We start from the raw sequence: 20498 nt of genomic DNA, 5'->3' as shown, positions 1-20498 counted from the left end.
CGTCCTGGCAGACCCCCCGCCCCGCCCCAGCCGGAAATCCGGCAGCTGAGCACTTAGATAGATTTTTTCCTCCCACGCCACCCTGTCAGGGGTCAGTCAGTGGGGCTGGGCCACAGGCTTCCTTGTGAGCCAGGCCTGGAGCCCCTGGGGGCCCGCCCGGATGTGACCCCCCCAACCATCCTGGCTGGCCAGCAGGGAGCCGGCTGCTGCCTAGGACATGTGTCCTCAGGGAGGCCTGGGAGGGAGGAAGTCTGTGTCCTGCTCACAGGGGCTGCCTCACAGGGCACCCGATGGGGGGCCCCAGCTGGGGGACTGGGAATGTGATCAATCAGGAAGGTGGACACACAAGGGGATCACTGGCATGGGATCTGCCCTTTCAGAGCTCACACACTGGCATCATCTCAAGGAGGAGAGGCCTAGAGAGGGCAGTGTCTGCTGGGAGAGGCAAGGGAATTGAGGGCTTACGCATGTCCCTCCTGATGTCCCCAAGCAGCACATGGGAAGGAGGTTCACCAGAGGCTGCCCTCCTAGGGTCTCACCTGTCTGCCTTCAACCCAGAGGTAGTGAAAGGAGGAAGCCACGGCCTTGGGATGGGGAGGTGGGATTCTGAGAGTTCGGCCTCTCCATGGGGAGATGGTTCCTGGCTTTCCCTACCTCCTGAAACCTAGCTGGGGTGGTGGCTGGGATGTCAGGCTGGCGGTGTGGGCAGAGGAAGCCAGAGGACATTTCCTGTTCCGGCAGACTGTGCTGGCCTGATAAATGTCCCCAGGCACAAGGTGACCCCAGCAAGAGTGCATCAGTGCCCTGCCGGCTGCCCCGTGGCCTGGGGTAGAACACACCTCTTGGCCTCCCCCCCGCCTTTGCCCCGCTCTTCCCATGGGCATCTTTGCATCTGGCAATTTGAATGCTGTGAAAGGGCAGTGGGCTGCCTGCCAGGCAGTGTGTGTCAGAATCCCACAACTCTCTGGGCCTCCTTAGGCCATGGGGTCTGGGCTTCTGGAGCAGTTGGTGCTAGGCATGGGGAAGATAGAAATGTTTCCTGTGGCCTGGATTCAACCTGGAGGCCTCCCTGGAGGACGTGTCCCCTCTGAAGGTGTGAGACTTCCTACCTGTGTCTGTGAGCTGGGGCAGGGGAGAGTGGAGGCTCTGGACTGGCCCAATTTAACTTCATTTACTACACTTTAAGAGATCTTCCCCAGTCTGGGCGCAGTGGCTCACACCTGTAATCCCAGCACTTTGGAAGGCCAAGGTGGGAGGATCAGTTGAGCCCAGGAGTTTGAAACCAGCCTGGGCAATAGAGTGAGACCCTGTCTCTACAAAAACAACAACAACAACAACAAAAACTGGGTATGGTGGCACACTCCTGTGGTCCCAGATATTCAGGAGGATTGCCTAAACCCAGAAGTTTGAGCTTGCAGTGAGTGAGCTGTGATCACGCCACTACACTCCAGCCTGGGTGACAGTTAGACATGTCTCAAGAAAAAAAAAAATCATCCCCAAGCCTCAGCAGGGGGAATTCCCACCATGGATAAAGGCTTTCTCTGAATGTGGGCCTGATCATTTAAAGGAAAATTTTAGCTTCCCCGAATTATATTATTATCAGGGTTATAAGCTAGAGGAGAGGCTGATAAGCCCTGATCTCGGGGGGTCATAGATGAGGGGGATCCCACAGCTCAGAGCCAGGTTCCCAGCTGTTCAAGGTCCTGTGATTTCTCACTGACTCGGTGGCTCCTGGGTGCCTCGGGCTGGCTGTGCTTTTTGGAGAGCGCCAAGAAGCAGACTGTTTTGAGGCCTGCTTTGAGGCCCTGGATAGATAGCTCTCTGGTGGACCCGGCTGTGTTCTGAACTTGGGGTCCTGAGATGCAGGCACCCCTAGCCCCGGCTGGCGGGCGTGCAGCTAGTTGCCTCCATGTGTTTGCTGCAGGGAGGGACTTGGGGGTGGGGGACCAGGATGCTGAGTTCTTCCTGCTCCATATCATCCTGCCCCTCACCCAGCTGCAGGATTTGGGGAAACCCTGGAGACCCCCATAGCTGGGAGCTTCCTGCCCCAGAAGGCAGCCTGAGAAGGTAGCAGGCCTCCTGGGTGCTAGGGCCCCTCTGTGGAGAAGGTGGTTCATTTCTCTGGCCGACCAGGCTCCCCAGAATCTCTGCTCTGGGTTAGAAGTATCCCAAAGACACCCCGCACCCACTCATACACTACAGTGGAAGCCTGGGGACCCTGGGGACCCCCTGGCATGATCATCATTGCTTCCTGTCCACAGCTTGTCAGCCTCTCGCCCCCATCCTAGGGTTGTCACGATACGATCAATCGCTTTTTATCTGTGACTGGCACATAGTAAGCACTCAATAAATGCCACTGCCTGGGCCAGGGCCAGGGAGGGGGCCACCTTCCTGGGGCCTGGCTGCCCTCCCTGGCACAGACCCTTCCATAGCTTGAGCTGCAGCTGATGGCTCTGGGCTGGCAACTTCCTGCCCGGAGGGGGCCGCTGCCTCTCCCCTGAGAAGGTCTTTTGTTCCAACTCCCCGTGACGCCCCCAGCCCAGCCCAAGAAGCAGGCCCCCCTGTGGCTTCCCCTGGCAGGCGAGCCTGACTCCAAGGCTGGAGCTTTTCTTTTCTAACAGTAATAGTAAGAAAATAGCAGCAGCCACTCATGAGCCCCATACCAATCACCCTGTAGACATCAGTCCTTTTTTTCTTTTTTTTCTTATAGAGATATGGTCTGCTTCTGTCACCCAGGCTGAAGTGCAGTGGTCCCTCGACCTCCTGGGCTCAAGCAGTCTTCCTGCCTCAGCCTCCCGAGTAGCTGGGACTACAGGCCCAGCCACCATGCCAGGCTAATTTTTTTTGTATTTTTAGTAGACACAGAGTTTCATCATGTTGCCCAGATTGGTCTCAAACTCTGGGGCTCAAGCGATCCTCCCACCTCAGCCTCCCAAGGTGTTGAGATTATAGGTGTAAGCCACTGAGCTCAGCCTCTCATTTTTGTTTTTTCCTTCTGCCCTGTGACTTTTTTCCTTATCATTGGTGGGTGTGGGACCTGGACAGAGCTACTGCCGACTCCTGACTCCAGCCGGAGCTGAATGAGACCTTTATATCCTCTCCTCTGGGACTCACTCATTCATCCAATAAGCATTCATTGGGAAGTGAGCCCTTCTTGTGTGCATTCAGGCACTGATCAGACAATTTAGGGGTGCCCTCTGTTGGGGGGGTTCTTTTTTTTTTTTTTAATGAGAGGGAGTCTCGCTCTGTTGCCAGGCTGGAATGCAGTGGCATGATCTCGGCTCACTGCAACCTCTGCCTCCCAGGTTCAAGTGATTCTCCTGCCTCAGCCTCTTGAGTAGCCGGGACTACAGGCGCGCACCACCACGCCCAGCTAATTTTTATATTTTTAGTAGAGACGGGGTTTCACCATGTTGGCCAGGATGGTCTCGATCTCTTGACCTCATGACCCGCCCTCTTCGGCCTCCCAAAGTGCTGGATTACAGGCGTGAGCCACTGCGCCTAGCCGTGTGCGGGGTTTCTGTAATCACTAGCTATGGTGCCACTGTGTTGCAGTTTCCCCATCTGGAAAATGGAAGCAATTGTTGGACCTACCTCCTAGGGCTGTTAGGAAGCTTGGGAGAGGTAATGTTTTACAAAAGTAGTTAAAAAAAGATGCCTGATGTGATCTCAGCGTGGTGCCACAAGTCTGTAGTCCTAGCTACTCTGGAGGCTGAGGCAGGAGGATCTCTTGAGCCCAGGAGTTCGAGGCAGCAGTGAGCTATAATCGTGCCACTATGCTCCAGCTTGGAAGACAGAGTGAGACCCTGTCTCTAAAAAGAGAAAGAAAAACGCCTCATGTGTAGCAGACGCTCAGTAAATGTCATTGTTCTTAAGGGGGGAGCTGGTGGAGGGGCCCAGTGAGCGGGTGCTCCCAGCTGTTGCCTGGACAGTGAGGGACCTGGAGTGGGTGCAGCTGTTTTGAGGAAGGCTCCTGCCAGGGTTTGACTCTGCAGTTGGGCTTCAAGACTCTGACATACAGGGCTGGATGGAGGCCCAGGGTGCCCAGAAGGTAGGATGGCCTGGGGGCGGGGGAGGTTGGTTCATGCTGGTTACCACGCATCTGCCAGGAGAGCCAGAGTTTGCAAATCCAACTGATCTCTCGCATTCATATGTTCATTCATTAACAGACATTGATTGAGCTCCTGCTGTATGCTAGGAGCTGGAGCTGGAGCAGGGAATGACTCATGGAACTGAGTCTGGTGGGGAGATTGTCACTAATAAAAACATCCTTTTAAGTGATAGTGTGTGACCAGTGTGCTGAAGGTCAAGTTCAGTTGGGAGCTCAGCAGAAGCTTCTCTTACATGCAACTGGAAGCAGACAGGACAGAGGGAATGCTCATGCCAACACCCACAGGCAGCTGGCATGGCTAGAGGCAGATCGTGTAGGCGAGGCAAGAGCTGGGAATGGAATCAGAGCTCTCTGGGCGTCCTCCAAGCCATGAGGGCAGTGCCTGTCTCACCTGTTTCAAGGTTGGGTGTGAGCAACAGTGGGACTGACCAAGAACACGTTTCCTCATGTGGGAGTAAGACCCTCCCACTTCAGGGACAAGAAGAACATGGTGGCCAAGGGCAGATGTGGCCCCTCTCCCTTCCCTTCTGCCTGACAGTTTTTACTGACTACTTACTGTGCAGAGTGCCTACCGCGTGCAGGTCCCAAGGAGCCTGTGATGTACAAAACTGTCGACTATAGCAGGGCACAGTGGCTCATGCCCGTAATCCCAGTACTTTGGGAGGCCAAGGCGGGAGGACTGCTTCAGCCTAGGAGTTTGAGACCAGCCTAGGCAACATAGTGAGACCCCATCTCTACAAAACATACAAAAATTAGCCACGTGTCGTGCCTGTAGTCCTAGCACTTTGGGAGGCTAAGGTGAGGATTGCTTGGGCCTGGGAGGTCTAGGCTGCTGTGAACCATCATTGTGTCACTGCACTCCAGCCTGGGTGACAGAACAAGACCCTGTCTCAATTAAAAAAAGATTGTTGACTCTGCACAGCCCCTTCCAGCGAGGGCAGAGGCACCTACTTGTACTCTCTGGTGTTCTACAGTGATCGGCCACAAGGGCTCCACCATGGCCTCATGTGGCAGGGGCACCCTTCATTGCCAGTGGCCTGCAGACATGCCCAGCAGGACATGGCCACATGCAGAGATGGTGCTTGTGGAGGGGTGTGTGGCAGAGAGAGCCCTGTTTTCAGGTTCGCATCTCCACCTTGCACCCCCTTTCGTGGCTTCCCTACAGATAACCTTGCAAGGTGGATGCTATGCCGCTGCTTGCTTGGCAGATGAGGAAATCCAGGTTCAGAGAGGTTGAGTCAGGTGTCAGGGGCCACACAGCCAATATGTGGCCTCCTTTGTAATGTGAGCCCCAGGAGAGCAGTGTTTCTCTGTGCTGTTCACTGTGGTATCTGGGGCCTAGCCTGGTGTCTGGCACACAGTAGCCCTCAGTAATACCTGGAGGGAGGATGAAGGAGGGCATGGTTGGAGGCGGCAATTGTCCCCAGGCCCCTGTGGCTCTGTAGCTTGCGTTGTGCAGCCACTGCCCCTGCCAGGGAGGGAGTCACTGGAGGTACTGCTGTTCATTCATGGCGTGCTGGTATCAGGGATCTGCGGGCCCAGCTTTGTGGCCTGAGTAGGGAGAGCATTTCTTCTCCATGCTGAAGAGCAGACCTGGATATGTGGTCCCCAGCAGGGGCCCGGCCAGGCTCAGGAGGAAGGAAGGATGGTGCCAATGAGATCCCACAGAGGTCCCAGCTGTTTGGCACCATGGACAGCAGAGGGGTGGCGGGGACTCAGTGACATTCTGGTGATGTGCCTAAGGAAAGGCCCTCTGGCCGTGGGAGGAGAAGGGCGCCCCAGCTAAGGTGGGTAGGCAAAGGTCTGCCAGTCCTGAGGGTCCCCTATCAGTGCAGGAAATCCCTCTGCACCCCTTGTGAGTCTTGTGAATTTATTCCTTTTTATTTTTTGTTTTACATTTAGTTTTGTTTTTGTTTTTGTTTGTGTGTGTGTGTGTGTGTGTGTGTGTGTGTGTGTGTTTTGGGGAGGGACAGAGTCTCGCTCTGGCGCCCAGGATGGAGTGCAGTGGCGCAATTTCGGCTCACTACAACCTCCGCCTCCCAGGGTCAAGTGATTCTCCTGCCTCAGCCTCCCGAGTAGCTGGGATTACAGATGAGCACCATCACACCCGGCTAATTTTTGTATTTTTAGTAGAGATGGGGTTTCACTATGTTGGCCAGGCTGTTCTCCAACTCCTGACCTCAGGTGATCCACCTACCTCAGCCTCCCAAAGTGCTGGATTGCAGGTGTGAGCCACCATGGCCAGCCTGTTTTATATTTATTTTCATGGACACCAATAATATACTGTCATTGCAACCTGGAAATAACAATAGAAGCCAGTCTTTATTAAGCATTTTCTAGGTTCTAGGGCTTTTCATCTATCAGTTCATCCTCATAATATGCCTATGAGGTAGGCATGATCATGGTTCCCCTTTCACAGATGGGAAAACTGAGGCATGGAGTAATGACATAAGTCACTTAAGGCCCCATAACTAATAAGTGATGATGATGAGGGTTTTTTTTTTTTTTTGAGATGGGGTCTCACTCTATTGCCCAGCCTGGAGTGCAGTGGCATGATCTCTGCTCACTGCAACCTCTGCCTCCTGGATTCAAGCAATTCTCCTGCCTCAGCCTCCCGAGTAGCTGGGATTAAAGATGTCTGCCACCATGTCTGGCTAATTTTATTTTATTTTTTTTGTATTTTAGTAGAGATGGGATTTCACCATGTCACCCAAGCTGGTCTTGAACTCCTGACCTGGAGTAATCCACCTGCCTCAGCCTCCCAAAGTGCTGGGATTACAGGTGTGAGCCACTGTGTCTGGCCCACTTTTTTTTTTTTTTTTTTTTTGAGACAGAGTCTCATTCTGTCACCTGGGCTGGAGTGCAGTGGCGTGATCTCAGCTCACTGCAACTGCTGCCTCCCAGGTTCAGGCAATTCTCCTGACTCAGCCTCCTGAGTAGCTGGGACTACAGGCACATGCTACCACTCCGGCTAATTTTTGTATTTTTAGTAGAGACGGGGTTTCACCAAATTAGCTAGGATGGTCTCCACCCCCTGACCTCGTGATCTGCCCGCCTCGGCCTCCAAAAGTGCTGGAATTACAGGCGTGAGCCACCGGTCCTGGCTTTTCTTTTTTTTTGAGACAGAGTCTCACTTTTTCACCCAAGCTGGAGTGCAATGGCATGATCTTGGCTCACTGCAACCTCCTCCTCCTGGGTCCAAGCAATTCTCCTGTCTCAGCCTCCAGAGTAACTGGGGCCACAGGCGTATGCCACCATGCCTGGCTAATGTTTTGTATTTTTAGTAGAGACGGGGTTTCACCATGTTGGCTAGGCTGGTCTCAAACTCCTGACCTCAGGTGATCCACATGCCTTGGGCTTCCAAAGTGCTGGGATTACAGACATGAGCCACTGAGCCTGGCTGGTGCTGGGATTTGAACCCATGCTCCAGAATCGGTGTTCTTAGCCATCCCTGCTAGAGATAAGTAGTAACAGGCTTCTTGTTTATTTCCCCACCATCCCCACACCCCAGTTGTGACTCCTCCCCAGAGGCACCCACTGTTTCAGGATGGGTTTGCTTCTGCCAGACCTTTCTTGCCCACCATTTACAAAATGTTCGTGTACACATAAACAGTAGTTTGGTTTTATGTGTGTTCATATAAATGGGATTGTCCAGCATCTTATTCTGCCATTTGCTTTTTCGCCTAATGATAGCCCTGGCACTCTCCTGGAGGTGCTGGGTGGGTTTCCCCATCCTTTCCCCCTGCTGTGGGGTATTCCAGCCTATAGATGGACCAGTTTCTTTCACCAGTCTCCAATGGTGGGCATTTAGGTTGCCTCTAATTTTCCCCCATTATAAACGCCGCGGTAGGAAATGTGTAGCAGGGAGTACGTATCTCTTGAATACTTAAAAGTGGGATTCCTAGAGCCTAATTGCTCTGGCTAGGACTGTCAGTACTGTGTTGAAGAGAAGTCACCAGAGTGGGCATCCTTTTCTCGTCCCTGGCCTTAAAGGAAAAGTTGCCAACTTTTCACCACTAAGTACAATGTTAGCTGTGTGCTTGTCATATAGGACCTTTTTAAATTTAATTTTATTTTTTGAGACAGGGCCTCACTCTGTTGCCTGGGCTAGAGTTCAATGGCTAATCATGGCTTACTGCAGCCTTGACTTCCTCAGGCTTAGGCAATCCTCCAACCTCAGCCTCCTAAGTAGTTAGGACTACAGGTGCATGTGCTACAATGCCAACTAATTTCTGTTTTTTTTGTTTGTTTGTTTGTTTGTTTTTGAGAGATGGGTTTTCACCATGTTGCCCAGGCTGGCTCAAACTCCTGGGCTCAAGTAATCCTCCGGCCTCAGCCTACCAAAGTGCTGGGATTACGGGCCTGAGCCTCCAAGCCCAGCCTTTACATAGGGCCTTCAGTGTGTTGAGGTACAACATACCATCTATGCTTAATTTGTTGAAAGTTTTTATCATAAAGGTATGTTGAATTTTGTCAGATACTCTCTCTGCATCTATTGAGATGATCGTACTGTTTTTGTCCTTCAAAAGCAGGATTCCAGAGTCTAGAATCAGTTCTGCCAAACTGGCCGTGTCCCTTACAGAACGCCACCCAATAAGGGAGTGCGTGTTTCCCTGCATCTTCACCAGCACTGGGTGTTATGGTTGTGTTGGACTTCTGTGGTGCCGGGTATATGATGGCGCCGTCACCCGCTTGCCCACCTGCTCACTCCATGTCGCCCCCTACCCCCTTGTGTCTTTCAGCCCACCCGCACCACCTGGGACTCCACCATGAACGGGCCTGCCCTGCAGCCCTCCTCGGCCTCCTCTGCGCCCTCGGCCTCCCCGACAGCGGCCCCGCGGGGCTGGAGCGAGTTCTGCGAGCTGCACGCAGTGGCCGCGGCCCGGGAGCTGGCCCGCCAGTACTGGCTGTTCGCCCGCGAGCACCCGCAGCACGCGCCGCTGCGTGCCGAGCTGGTGTCGCTGCAGTTCACCGACCTCTTCCAGCGCTACTTCTGCCGCGAGGTGCGCGACGGCCGTGCGCCGGGCCGCGACTACCGGGACACAGGACACAGGCCCCCCGCCAAGACCGAGGCGCCCCCAGAGCCAGGCCCTGGCCCTGCTGCCCCTGGCCTGCCCAAGGCCCGCAGCTCTGAGGAGCTGGCCCCGCCGCGGCCACCCGGGCCCTGCACCTTTCAGCACTTTCGACGCAGCCTCTGTCACATCTTCCGCCGCCGCTCGGTGGGGGAGCTGCCCGCGGCCCACAACGCCGCCGCCCCCGGGACCCCCCGAGAGGCGGCCGAGACCCCCACCCGGCCTGGCCTGGCCAAGAAGCTCCTGCCCTGGAGCCTGGCCCGGGAGCCGCCGCCCGAGGTGCTGAAGGAGGCTGCGCTACGCTACAGCCTGGCCGACGAGGCCTCCATGGACAGCGGAGCGCGCTGGCAGCGCGGGAGGCTGGCGCTGCGCCGGGCCCCGGGCCCCGACGGCCCCGACCGCGTGCTGGAGCTCTTTGACCCGCCCAAGGTAAGCCCTGCCGTGGGGCCGCACACTGCACCGCGCCCTTCGCCTTCACCCTGGGGAGAATGCGGGCTGGGGAGGGGTGATGACTTTCTAGCTGGTGGCCACAGAGTGCCCAAAAGGAACTAGGCCCTTTTAGGCCGAGTGCAGTGGCTCATGCCTGTAACCCCAGCACTTTGGGAGGCTGAGGCAGGAGGATCGCTTGAGCCCAGGGCTTTGAGACCAACTTGAGCAACTTAGACCCTATTTCTTTTTTTTTTTTTTTTTTTTTTTTTTTTTTTGTCTAAGCCTCTTTGTAAGTCATTAAGAACTTGCTTTATGTAGACCTTATTTCTATAAAAAATTAGCCAGGCGTGGTGGCACGTACCTGTGGTCTTAGGCTTGTGAGGCTGAGAGGGAGGATGACTTGAACCCTGGAGGTGGAGGCTGCAGTGAGTCATGATCATGCCACCACACTCCAGTCTGGGTGACAGGGTAAGACCCTGACTCTAAACAAATAAATAAAAGAAGAACTTTTTATTTTAGAATTTTAGATTTACAAGCCCGGTGCAGTGGCTCACGCCTGTAATCCCAACACTTTGGGAGGCCAAGGTGGGCAGATCACTTGAGGCCAGGGGGTTCGAGACCAGTCTGGCCAACATGGTGAAAACCCGTCTCTACTGAATATATAAAAAATTAGGCTGGGCATGGTGGTATATGCCTGTAATCCCAGCTACTTGGGAGGCTGAGATAGGAGAATCGCTTGAACCTGGGAGGCGGAGGTTACAGTGAGCCAAGATCACGCCACTGTATTCCAGCCTTGGTGACAGAGCGAGATTCTGTCTCAAAAAAAAAAAAAAAGAGAATTTTAGACTTACAGGAAAGTTACAAAGATGGTAGTGTTCTTTTACACGTGGTACCCAGGTTCACCAAACGTTCACATCTTATGCTGCTCTGTACATTGGTTGTAGCTAAGGCAGCAGCACTGGTACATTACTGTTCGCTCAGCACCCCTGTTCCTTTGGCTCTGCTAGTTCCCTCTCATGTCCTTTTTCTGTTCCGGCTCGCCCCCCAGGATACCACATGAGGTTTAGTTGTTACGTCTCCATAGGCACCTCTTGGCTGTGACAGTGTCCAACCCTCAGCTGTTGATGGCCTTGGCAGTTGTGGGGAGTACCAGTCAAGGATTTTGTACAACGTCCAGGGACAGCTTTTTGGCTTCACATGTGGATGTAGTAGCAGGTCAGTCTGAGATCCTTGAAAACCCTGACTCAGACTGGCATTGACAGATGGGTGTTTTATTTCTAGAGGGCTCAAACCCATCGGAGAATTTCTTTGCACCTCTTGTGCTTTGGTGATGTCTTGTTTTCTTTCAAGTTTAAAAGAATTTGTCCTTTGGCAAAACCCCATTGCCACAAAAAATACGAAAATTAGCTGGGCATGCTGGCATACGCCTGTGGTCCCACCTACTCTGGAGGCTCTGGTGGGAGGATTGCTTGAGCCCAGGAGCTCAAGGCTGCAGTGAGCTGAGATCGTGCCACAGCACTTCAGCCTGGGCAACAGAGCAAGACCCCGTCTGAAAAAACAAAAGTCCTTTTTCTTCACAGCTGGCTTAATTCCCACTGTGCTGTTGAGGCTGAAGGGTCACTGTTTTGTTCTACTTCTATTCACCTGACAGGCTCCATGTTTGACTTAGATATGCGTGACAGGACCATACAGCCTTTCATCTAATTGTTCTCTCTTTGGGATCCTGTTACGTGCTAAGGCCTTATTCTAAAGCATGAGCAAAACTGATGTGATCCTGGCCCTGAGGGGCTCACAATGGGAGTGGAGGAAACCTACGGTTACTCTTTTAGTCATTCGACAGATACTTACAGAGCACCTACTACGTGCTAGGCACATGCTAGGTTGGGGGAGTAGGCGTTCTAGTGGAGGCTGTTGAGGAAATAAACCTGCTAATGGACATGGAATTAAAAATGGTATTGTGTTTTAAAGGTAAAGCAGTGGGGTCTTCGGGATGATAACTGAGGGGTCCCTGTGGTTTGGGAGAGTCATCCAAGAATCCTTTGAAGTAACCTTTTTAAACTTCACTGTGGTGTAATATGCAGACCTGGAAGTGTGTGAAGTATGTGAAACACATCTGAAGCTGTTTCCATGTGTGTGCAACGCAAGTGACCAGCACCCCAGAGGGCTCCCTCCTGCCTCCCCCATGCCAGGACCCTGCACTCATACACACCACCTCTTATCACCACAGGTTAGATTTCTCTGTTCTTGAATGTCATGTGAATGGAATCACACAGTAGGTTGCCTTTTGTTTTATTTATTTTGAGACACGGTCTCTGTCGCCTAGGCTGGAGTGCAGTGGCACAATCATGGCTCACTGTAGCCTCGACCTCCCAGCCTCAGGTTATCTTCGTGCCTCGTGCAGCTGCTTTGGGAGAAGTTTGGCAATTTCTCTCAAGTAAACATGCACCTACTCTATGACCGAGCAACACCACTTTTAGGAATCCACTTGAGAGATATGAAAGGACGTGTGTCCGTACTTAGACCTAGATACACTACAGGCAGTAGCTCATGCCTGTAATCCCAGCACTTTGGAAGGCCAAGGTGGGTGGATCACCTGAGGTCAGGAGTTCGAGGCCAGCCTGGCCAACATGACAAAACCCCATCTCTACTTAAAAAATAAAAACAAAAACAAAAAACACAGAAAAGATAACCTGAGCGGGGAGGTTGAGGCTGCAGTGAGCCAAGATCAGGCCACTGCACTCCAGCCTGGGCAACAGAAACCCTGCCTCAAAATAAATAAAATCAAACGAAAGGCAACCTAACCCTGAGTAGCTGGGACCACAGTCACATGCCACCACTCCTAGCTAATAAATAGGTTGCCTTTTATTTCTGGCTCCTTTTGCCCAGCATAAGAATATTTTAGAGATTGATCACATTGATCATGTGTGTCAATAGTTTCTTGCTTTTTTTTTTTTTTTGAGACAGGGTCTTTCTCTGTTACCCAGCTGGAGTGCAGTGGCTTGATCTTGGCTCACTGCAACCTCTGCCTCCTGTCCTCCTGGGCTCAAGCAGTGCTCCAGCCTCAGCCTCCTGAGTAGCTGGGACCACAGGCATGCAGCACCACCCCCAGCCAATGTTCATATTTTTTGTAGAGATGGGGTTTTGCCATGTTGCCCAGGCTGGTCTTGAACTCCTGGGCTCAAATGATTCCCCTACCTCGGCCTCCCAAAGTGTTGGGATTACAGGCGTGAGCCACCGCGCCCGGCCGGTTAAGCACCTTTTCATATGTTCATTGACCATTGGAATTTGGTCTTTGGTGAAGTGTATGTTTTCATTATCTGTCTAGCCTTTTAAAAATTGATTTGTAAAAGTCGTTATATATTCTGGACAATTTCTTTGCATTTCCTAACTTTGTGGGCTGGCTTTTCACCAAAAGCATTTTTTTTTTTTTTTTTGGGAGAGGGAATCTCGCCCTGTCGCCCAGGCTGGAGTGCACTGGAACAATCTCCGCTCACTGCAACCTCCACCTCCCAGGTTGTTAAAGTGATTCTCCTGCCTCAGCCTTCCAAGTAGCTGAGATTACAGGTGCCTGCCACCATGCCTGGCTAGTTTTTTGTATTTTTAGTAGAGATGGGTTTTTGCCATGTTGACCAGGCTGGTCTTGAACTCCTGACTTCAGGTGATCCACCCGCCTCAGCCTCCCAAAGTGTTGGGATTACAGGTGGGAGCCACTGCGCCCAGCCCCAATTTTTGTATTTTTAGTAAAGTGGGTTTCATCATGCTGGTCAGGCTGGTCCTGAACTCCTGACCTCAGGTGATCTGCCCTCCTTGGCCTGCCAAAGTGCTGGGATTACAGGTGCGAGCCACCATGCCTGGCCAGGAGGTCACTTTTGGACTGAGAGTTTCATCCTAAGTAAATCGCTGGACCTTCCAGGCAGAGGGAACAGCGTGGGCAGAGACCCTGCATGGAGAATGTGTTTAGCATGTTTTAAAGAAAGGACAACATGAAGAGGCTGCTGTGGTGGGAGCACAGAGAGGGAGATGGGGAGGGGGGAAGTACGTGTAGGCGCAAGAGACTGGGAACGGGGGGACTTAGCATTTTATTCCAAACACAACCAGAAGCTGTTGGAAAAATGCAAGCACAGATAAAAAGGGTTTTATCATCATATGTTAAAAATCTCGAGGCTGTGACACCATGGAAGACAGATAACGGCCCCAATACATGATCTTATCTGTGCGACACTGTGGGGTTCTTCACTTTGAAAAACAACTTCTGTGGCTAGGCTTGGTGGCTCATGCCAGTAATCCCAGCACTTTGGGAGACCGGGGCAGATCACCTGAGATTGGGAGTTTGAGATGAGCCTGGCTAACATGGTGAAACCTCATCTCTAATAAAAATTATCTTGGTCGCCAGGCACGTTGGCTCATGCCTGTAATCCCAGCACTTTGGGAGGCCAAGGCAGGTGGATCATGTGGGGTCAGGAGTTCGAGACCAGACTGGCCAACATGGTGAGACCCCATCTCTACTAAAAATACAAAATTAGCCTGGCGTGGTGGTGGGCGCCTGTAATCCCAGCTACTAGAGGGGGCTGAGGCAGGAGAACCACTTGAACCCAGGAGGCGGAGGTTGCAGGGAGCTGAGATCACACCACTATACTCCAGCCTGGGTGACAAGAGTGAAACCCCGTCTCAAAAAACTAACTAAATAAACAATTAAAATAATCTTGGAAAACCAGGTGTCGGGAGCCAGCTGGCCCTGGGTTTGAATAATGAATGAGCTTCTACTCCGTTCCTCCCACATAGGGCTGTGTGTGTCTCGGCGGGGAGAGTGCATGTGCCGTGTGCCTGGCGCTGGGAGTGCTGTGTGTGTGCTGTGTTACTGTTGTCTCAGTTGCTGTGGTTTCTTATGGTTGTGACTTCAGGCTGAGAGCCTGGGTTTATCTTCAGTGCTGGCTGGGCCCTCAGGGGAAGGCATCCCCAAGACTCCTGTTCTCTGAGAACCCTGATGGTGGGGCCCCATCAGATTCCCCAGGGCTTTCCCCGATCCAGGGAACTACGGAGGTCCAGAGGGCTTTTCCTTAGCCCAGGCTGGCTGGGGCTCTGTCATAGGCTTGGCAGTTGCTGTGGGGCCTAGGGTGCCGCCTACAAAGCCAGCAGCCCTGGTGAGGCTTCTCTTAGGCTTCTCCTAGCCCCTCCAAGCATCGGTGGAACAGTCCAGGCAGCTCGGGAGTGTCCTCTCAGTGAATCTGTGTCCAGGCGATGGGCCAGAGTGCTCAGAACGCAAGTCTTGCATGTGCCTGCCAGGTGGTCAGCTGTGACCCCTGATCTCTGACCCAGAGGTTGGCTCTGGGCACAGCTTTAAACAAAAGGAAAAGAAAGTTCTAACAACCAGTGGGTGGTGACGAAGGGCTTACGCTTTGGATCTGCACCTGCGCTCTGTCACTTAAAGGGTGCCCTGCAGGAGAGGGAGCAGATGTCATCCCAGTGCCAGCCTGGAGGAGGCCCCCCTGCTACCCAGAGTTGGAAGAGGCTTTGGAGGGAGAGAGCCAAGAGAGGGCAGCTGCCCAGAAGTCTGAGGCCCGGTGGGCCCTAGCTCCATCCCTACCAGCTGTGTGACCCAGGCCTGTGGAGCAGGGTAATGGCACAGCTCCTCTAAGGGCTGTGAGGGCTGTGCTGGGAGAGAGCACTCTGTGACCAGGGGTGTGCAAGGGGAGGCCACAGCCTGCCGGGGGTGGGGGTGGGGACGGGGCGGGGGAGGAGATGCCTGTGTTTTCCAAGGTCAGGAGAAGGGGAGAGAAGTCTTGGCTTTCTCTGGTCTTAGTGGCATCCCTGCAGGTGGGCAGAGTGGGCCCTTGGGAGGCAGGAGGGGGCAGCCTTCCCTGGGGTTGGTCAGCAAAGGCCCCTTGGCAGGAGGCGGCGAGTCTGACATCTGGGTGAGGGAGTCCCAGGTTGAGGAACGGAAGAGGCAAGTTTGTGGAATAGCCAGGTAGCCAGGGCTTCAAGGGCACAAGGAGGGGTGAGACTGCAAAGCTGGTGGGGCTGGATCGCGGGGGGCCACAGTGGGGACTTTAGGTTTTACACTAAAGGCAATGGGAACAATTGGAGGATTTAGGCCTAGAGGGCCTGAGACACTTGCCGGGGCCGCCTGGAGGTGGGAGTGGCTGAGAAGGACCCTCCAGGCTACCTGTGGTCTCCCAGCTCAGGCCAGTGATGGGAGAGTTTGGCAGGATTTCTTTTAGAGACCTCCCTCCCCTGGGTACTGCTGAGCCCCAGGCAGGGCAAGGACAGGGGAGCAGTGTGTTTAGGTGGGGGGAAGGTGTCAGGCCTCTCCTCACCCATCATCAGGGTCACAGCCAACACTCCTGCAGCAAGACAGGTCAGCAAGAGAAAAGCATCACAGAGTTATTGAATCCAAGTTTTATGTGACATGGAGCCTTCAGGAATGAAGACCAAAAGACCCAGGGAAATGGTCTGTCTGGTGTTTAGATCTGATGGAGCAGGGATTGCCACGTAAAAATGGGATTGGAGGCCTGGTGCAGTGGCTCACTCCTGTAATCTCAGCCTGGGACAAAGTGAGACTCTCTCTCAAAGAAAAAAAAAAAAAATGGGATTGGGATGAAAGGGTGTGATCTACTGGAATAGATGGAGGTGGGGCCCCAGCAAGGCCTGCCTGCTCCAATTCCTCTTGGCCTCTGCATGGCATTCCTTCCCCCTGGTATAGGGCAGGACCTCTCTGGAACTTATAACCTGCCTCCCTCAGACAAGGTAATTTAGAGAATTTCTTTGTGGATGGGCTCCTACCCAGGAAGGTGGGGGAAGGTTAGAGTCATATTTCTAGGTTTTATGGCTGGCTTTCAGGCAGAGGGGTTCTATTTTTTTTTTCTTTTTTTTTTTATACAGAGACGGGATTTCACCATGGTCTCAATCTCTTGACCTTGTGATCCGCCCGCCTCGGCCTCCCAAAGTGCTGGGATTACAGGCGTGAGCCACTGCGCCCAGCCAAGGGGTTCTAAATTCTGTGACCCACCTTGAAGAAGAATTCTGGTTTTGTTTTTCTTTTTCTTTCTTTTTTTTTTTTCAGAGAGATGGAGGTTTATGTTGCCTAGGCTGGCCTCGAACTCCTGGCCTCAAGCAATCCTCCTGCCTCGGCCTCCCAAAGTGTTGGGATTACAGGTGTGAGCCACTGCGCCCAGCCATCTGGTTTCTATGACTCGCTTCAGGGGAGAAGGAGAGTGAGAGAGACAGGAGGGCAGAAGAAGGTCAGAGAGACTGTGCTTCTGAGGGCCCCTTCTGAGCCCTTCTAGTCGAAGGTCTTAGCATGCCACAGCACCTTTCTTTAGGGTGTTGTCTTCTGAGCCTCAACATTCATGACCTTGAATGTGTGCCTCCACATGCCAGGCATTGCCCTAAACCCTTGCACCTTCCTGTAAGCTGGAGTTAGCTGGCCCATTTGACAGATGAGGAAACTGAGGCACTGGGAGAGGCAGAGAGACTCGGCTTGGGGTCATGAAGGAGATCTGAACCCTGAGACGGGAACCCCTGATCCCAAGGGGCCCCTAATCCCAAGTCCCTGGCCACCCGCTGAACTGGTTCACACCAGAGGATGTGGAATGCCAGCTCCAGGTCGGGCTGGACCTGAGGTGCCGGTCTACCTGGCAGTTATAAGAAAAGGAAATTGCACGGGTTGCCACATTTACAACCTAAAGCAGAGAGAGTTCACAGAACCCAGACTTCTGGTTTCTCTTATGAAATCGGGGGATCTGGTGGTGCCAAACCGGCACTGGAGGAGGTCCCAGCCTGGCCTGTGCTGCTGCTGCTTCGGCAGGAGAGCCTGATGGGGAGGTGACAGCCGTGGGGACCCTGGGGAAGGGAACAGATTCCAGAAGCAGCTGCTGGGCTGGAGTAGCTGGCTTTGGGCCCCAGACCTTCCCGGGGAGGTGGGGCTCCCATCCATTTCTTTTTTTTCTTTTTCTTTTTTTTTTTTTTAGACAGAGTCTCACTCTGTCATCAGGCTGAAGTGCAGTGGTGTGATCTCGGCTCACTGCAACCTCTGCATCCTGGGTTCAAGCAATTCTTCTGCCTTAGCCTCCCGACTAGCTGGAACTGCAGGCATGCACCACCAAACCCAGCTAATTTTTGTATTTTTAGTTTTACCATGTTGGCCAGGCTAGTCTCGATCTCTTGACCTCATGTGATCTGCTCGCCTTGGCCTTTCAAAGTGCTGAGATTACAGGGGTGAGCCACCATGCCCGGCCAAGAGCTCCCATTTCAAATGCAGCATACTTAGCCTGCCGGGCCTCAGTCTCCACCTATGCCCAGGCATGGGTTGGCTGAGATGGTCTCGAAGTCCTGCCAGCCCTGGTGGTTCTGGAGGCTGAGCCTCAGTTTCCCTCATCTGTGCAGTAGAGGACATGATGGAGTTCTAGCTGTTGAAAATGCCCTTTTAACCACCATTTATGGGGCTTTCCTTATACGCCAGGCACTTTACTGACCTGGTTTCGTTTAGTCTTCACAGTAGGCCTGTGAGGGTAGCTGCGCCATTAGGCCCATTTCACAGATGGGGAGACTAGGTCTGAGACAGCTTAGGTGGCTTTCCCAAGGTCACATAGCCCCTGTGTCCAGGAGGGGCTTGGAGCCTGGGCAGCAGGTGGCCCCTGTGAGTGGTGGGTCCTCAGAAGGACTTCCTGTCAGTATTATTGGTGGTGCTGTTAACTAGGGCCCTGCCCCTGGGTGGGGGCACCTGTTTTGGACTCTTGGACCAAGTAAAGCTGTGGCTATTTTATCCGAAGCCACCATTTTACAGATGCAGACACTGAGGCCTGGAGGGGCTTGGCCAGTGCCCTTCACCTGGCACAGAGGGCTCTGCCTGGCACACCTCACCCACGGCCTCTGATGCCCAGCTTGGAGAAGGTGTAGAAGAGGGGCTGGGGGATGCCTCGGGGAGACTCAGCCCCTAGCCCCCACCTGTACCACAGGCCTGAGTGCCCAGGGGGCAGTGGTCTGGTTGGGAGTGGCTGAGACTCAGGGGCAAATGTGCTTCAGAGTCGTCCCCATTCATCTCCTTCCGAGCCGGGTGTCCTTGGTGAGTGACTTGGCCTTGCTGGGCCTCAGTTTTCTTGTCTGTAAAATGGGACGTGTCATGGGGGGCAGCTTACAGTAAGCACTGACTGGGCGGGTGAGGGGCAGCCTCGGGCCCACCCTCCTGGCGGGAGACATTTGGGGCATCCAGGAGCCCTGAAATGAGTCTACCCTAACCTTGATTTCGGGAGCACAAAGCCCCCCAGAGATAGCACAGGAGCTGGAGTCTCCAGCCCTTGGGGAGTCTCGGATCCTAGTTGTGCCTGGGTCTGTGGGGGATGCAGAGGCACAGGTGGATAGCTCCCTCTGGGTGGGCCGTGACCCTGCCTGGGCACAAGAGGGCCATGCCCATCCGTCCTTGCCGTGATTCTTCCAGGCGGCACTGCCCTTACACCTCCTTTACAGAGGAGGAAGCTGAGGCCACAGGAGTCAGGCTCTGGGCCCAGAGCCTTGGTGGGGGTGCAGGGAAACACCCCCATGCCTTCGGGTGTGGGAAAGAGGAAGCAGAAAGAAAGGGACGTCCGCCGGAGGCCTGGCGGTTTCCTCTTGGCCAGAGTGCGAGGAGGAGGAGGAGGGCTGGCAGGAAGCGGCTGCAGGAGGGGTGCCGCCTTGGGCTCTGATAGGCGCAGGCCTGTCCTGCCCCTGCCCTTCTGAGCCCTGTGACCTGGGGGAAGGCACTTTGCCCTCTCTGTGCCTCAGTTTCCTCTAATAAAAATAGCGGAATGATGGCTCCCACCCCAGGACTGACTGACTGATGTCTGGGGAGCACCTAGGGCTGTGCCCAACAAGCCAGTGCCCAGCAAGGCTTTGAGGCTGCAGGCATCACTGGTGCAGGCATCTTTATTTATGAGTTATTTATTTATTTAGAGACAGAGTCTCACTCTGTTGCCCAGGCTAGAGCACAGTGGTGTGATCTTGGCTCACTGCAACTGTCACTTCCAGGATTCAAGCAATTCTCCTGCCTCAGCCTCCCAGGTGGCTGGGATTACAGGCACCCACCACCACGCCTAGCTAATTTTTTTGTATTATTAGTAGAGACGCAGTTTTGCCATGTTGGTCAGGCTGGTCTTGAACTCCTGGCCTCAAGCAATCCACCTGCCTTGGCCTCCCAAGGTGCTAGGATTACAGGCGCAAGCTACGGTACCTGGCCGATTTTTATTAATTGGTTTCCATGTGACAGGCACTGTGTCCACTACATCCCATGGAGTCCTCACCACAAACCCCTGTGGTAGGGACAGTGATGCAGCCATCTCATAGCCAAGAAAACTAGGCACAGAGAGGTCCAGAAACTTGTCCGAGGCCCCAGAGCTGGGAGGTGGCCGAGGCAGGTAATGGAGTCCCTGGTGGGCCTGCCAAGGCCAGGGGGCACCGGGACGTGGGGTTTGTGTTTAGTTCCCAGAACAGGCAGAGAAAGCACTCACCCTCTACCCTCAGACCAAGCCCGTATCCTGGCAAGCAGGGCAGACTGAGCCCTCGTCTCAGCAGGCAGGCAGAGCTCAGGTCCTGGCAGGCACACAGGCTTAAGAAGCTGGTTTTTCCCCAGGCCCACCTCTCCTGGGGGACCAGGGGCAGAGGCTCCCAGGGTAGGAATGGAGGTCCCGTTCTCACGCCGTCCTAGGCTGCTGTGTGACCTGGGTAGGTCCCAGCCCTCTCTGAGCTATGAAGTGGGTTGTGGGGAAGGAGGAGGGGGTTGGGCAGGGCTCCGTGGCCCCAGCCGCACACACCGCCGCCCTATCTGCCCCCTTATTGGGGTTCCACGCAAAATCGTTTTTGAAAAATTGCTTTGCCATTATAAGAAACCCCCGACCGCGCTGAAACCGCGGGGGCAG

General features: G+C 53.8%; 1 protein-coding gene across 1 annotated transcript in view; it reads left to right on the top strand.

The window, feature by feature from the left end:
* The first annotated feature begins 8880 nt into the window (after positions 1-8880).
* Positions 8881-20498, top strand: part of SH2B3 (SH2B adaptor protein 3) — a 33645-nt gene continuing 22027 nt past the window's right edge. Inside the window, exon 1 of the mRNA XM_012469058.3 lies at positions 8881-9612. Within this exon, the coding sequence (XP_012324481.1) occupies positions 8881-9612 (732 nt within the window). The remainder of the gene's footprint in view (positions 9613-20498) is intronic.

Source organism: Aotus nancymaae, unplaced genomic scaffold, assembly GCF_030222135.1.
Source record: "Aotus nancymaae isolate 86718 unplaced genomic scaffold, 86718_ANA_hifiasm-v0.15.2.pri h1tg000021l, whole genome shotgun sequence".
NCBI classification, from domain to species: domain Eukaryota; kingdom Metazoa; phylum Chordata; class Mammalia; order Primates; family Aotidae; genus Aotus; species Aotus nancymaae.
This window is presented reverse-complemented; position numbering and strand designations above follow the sequence as displayed.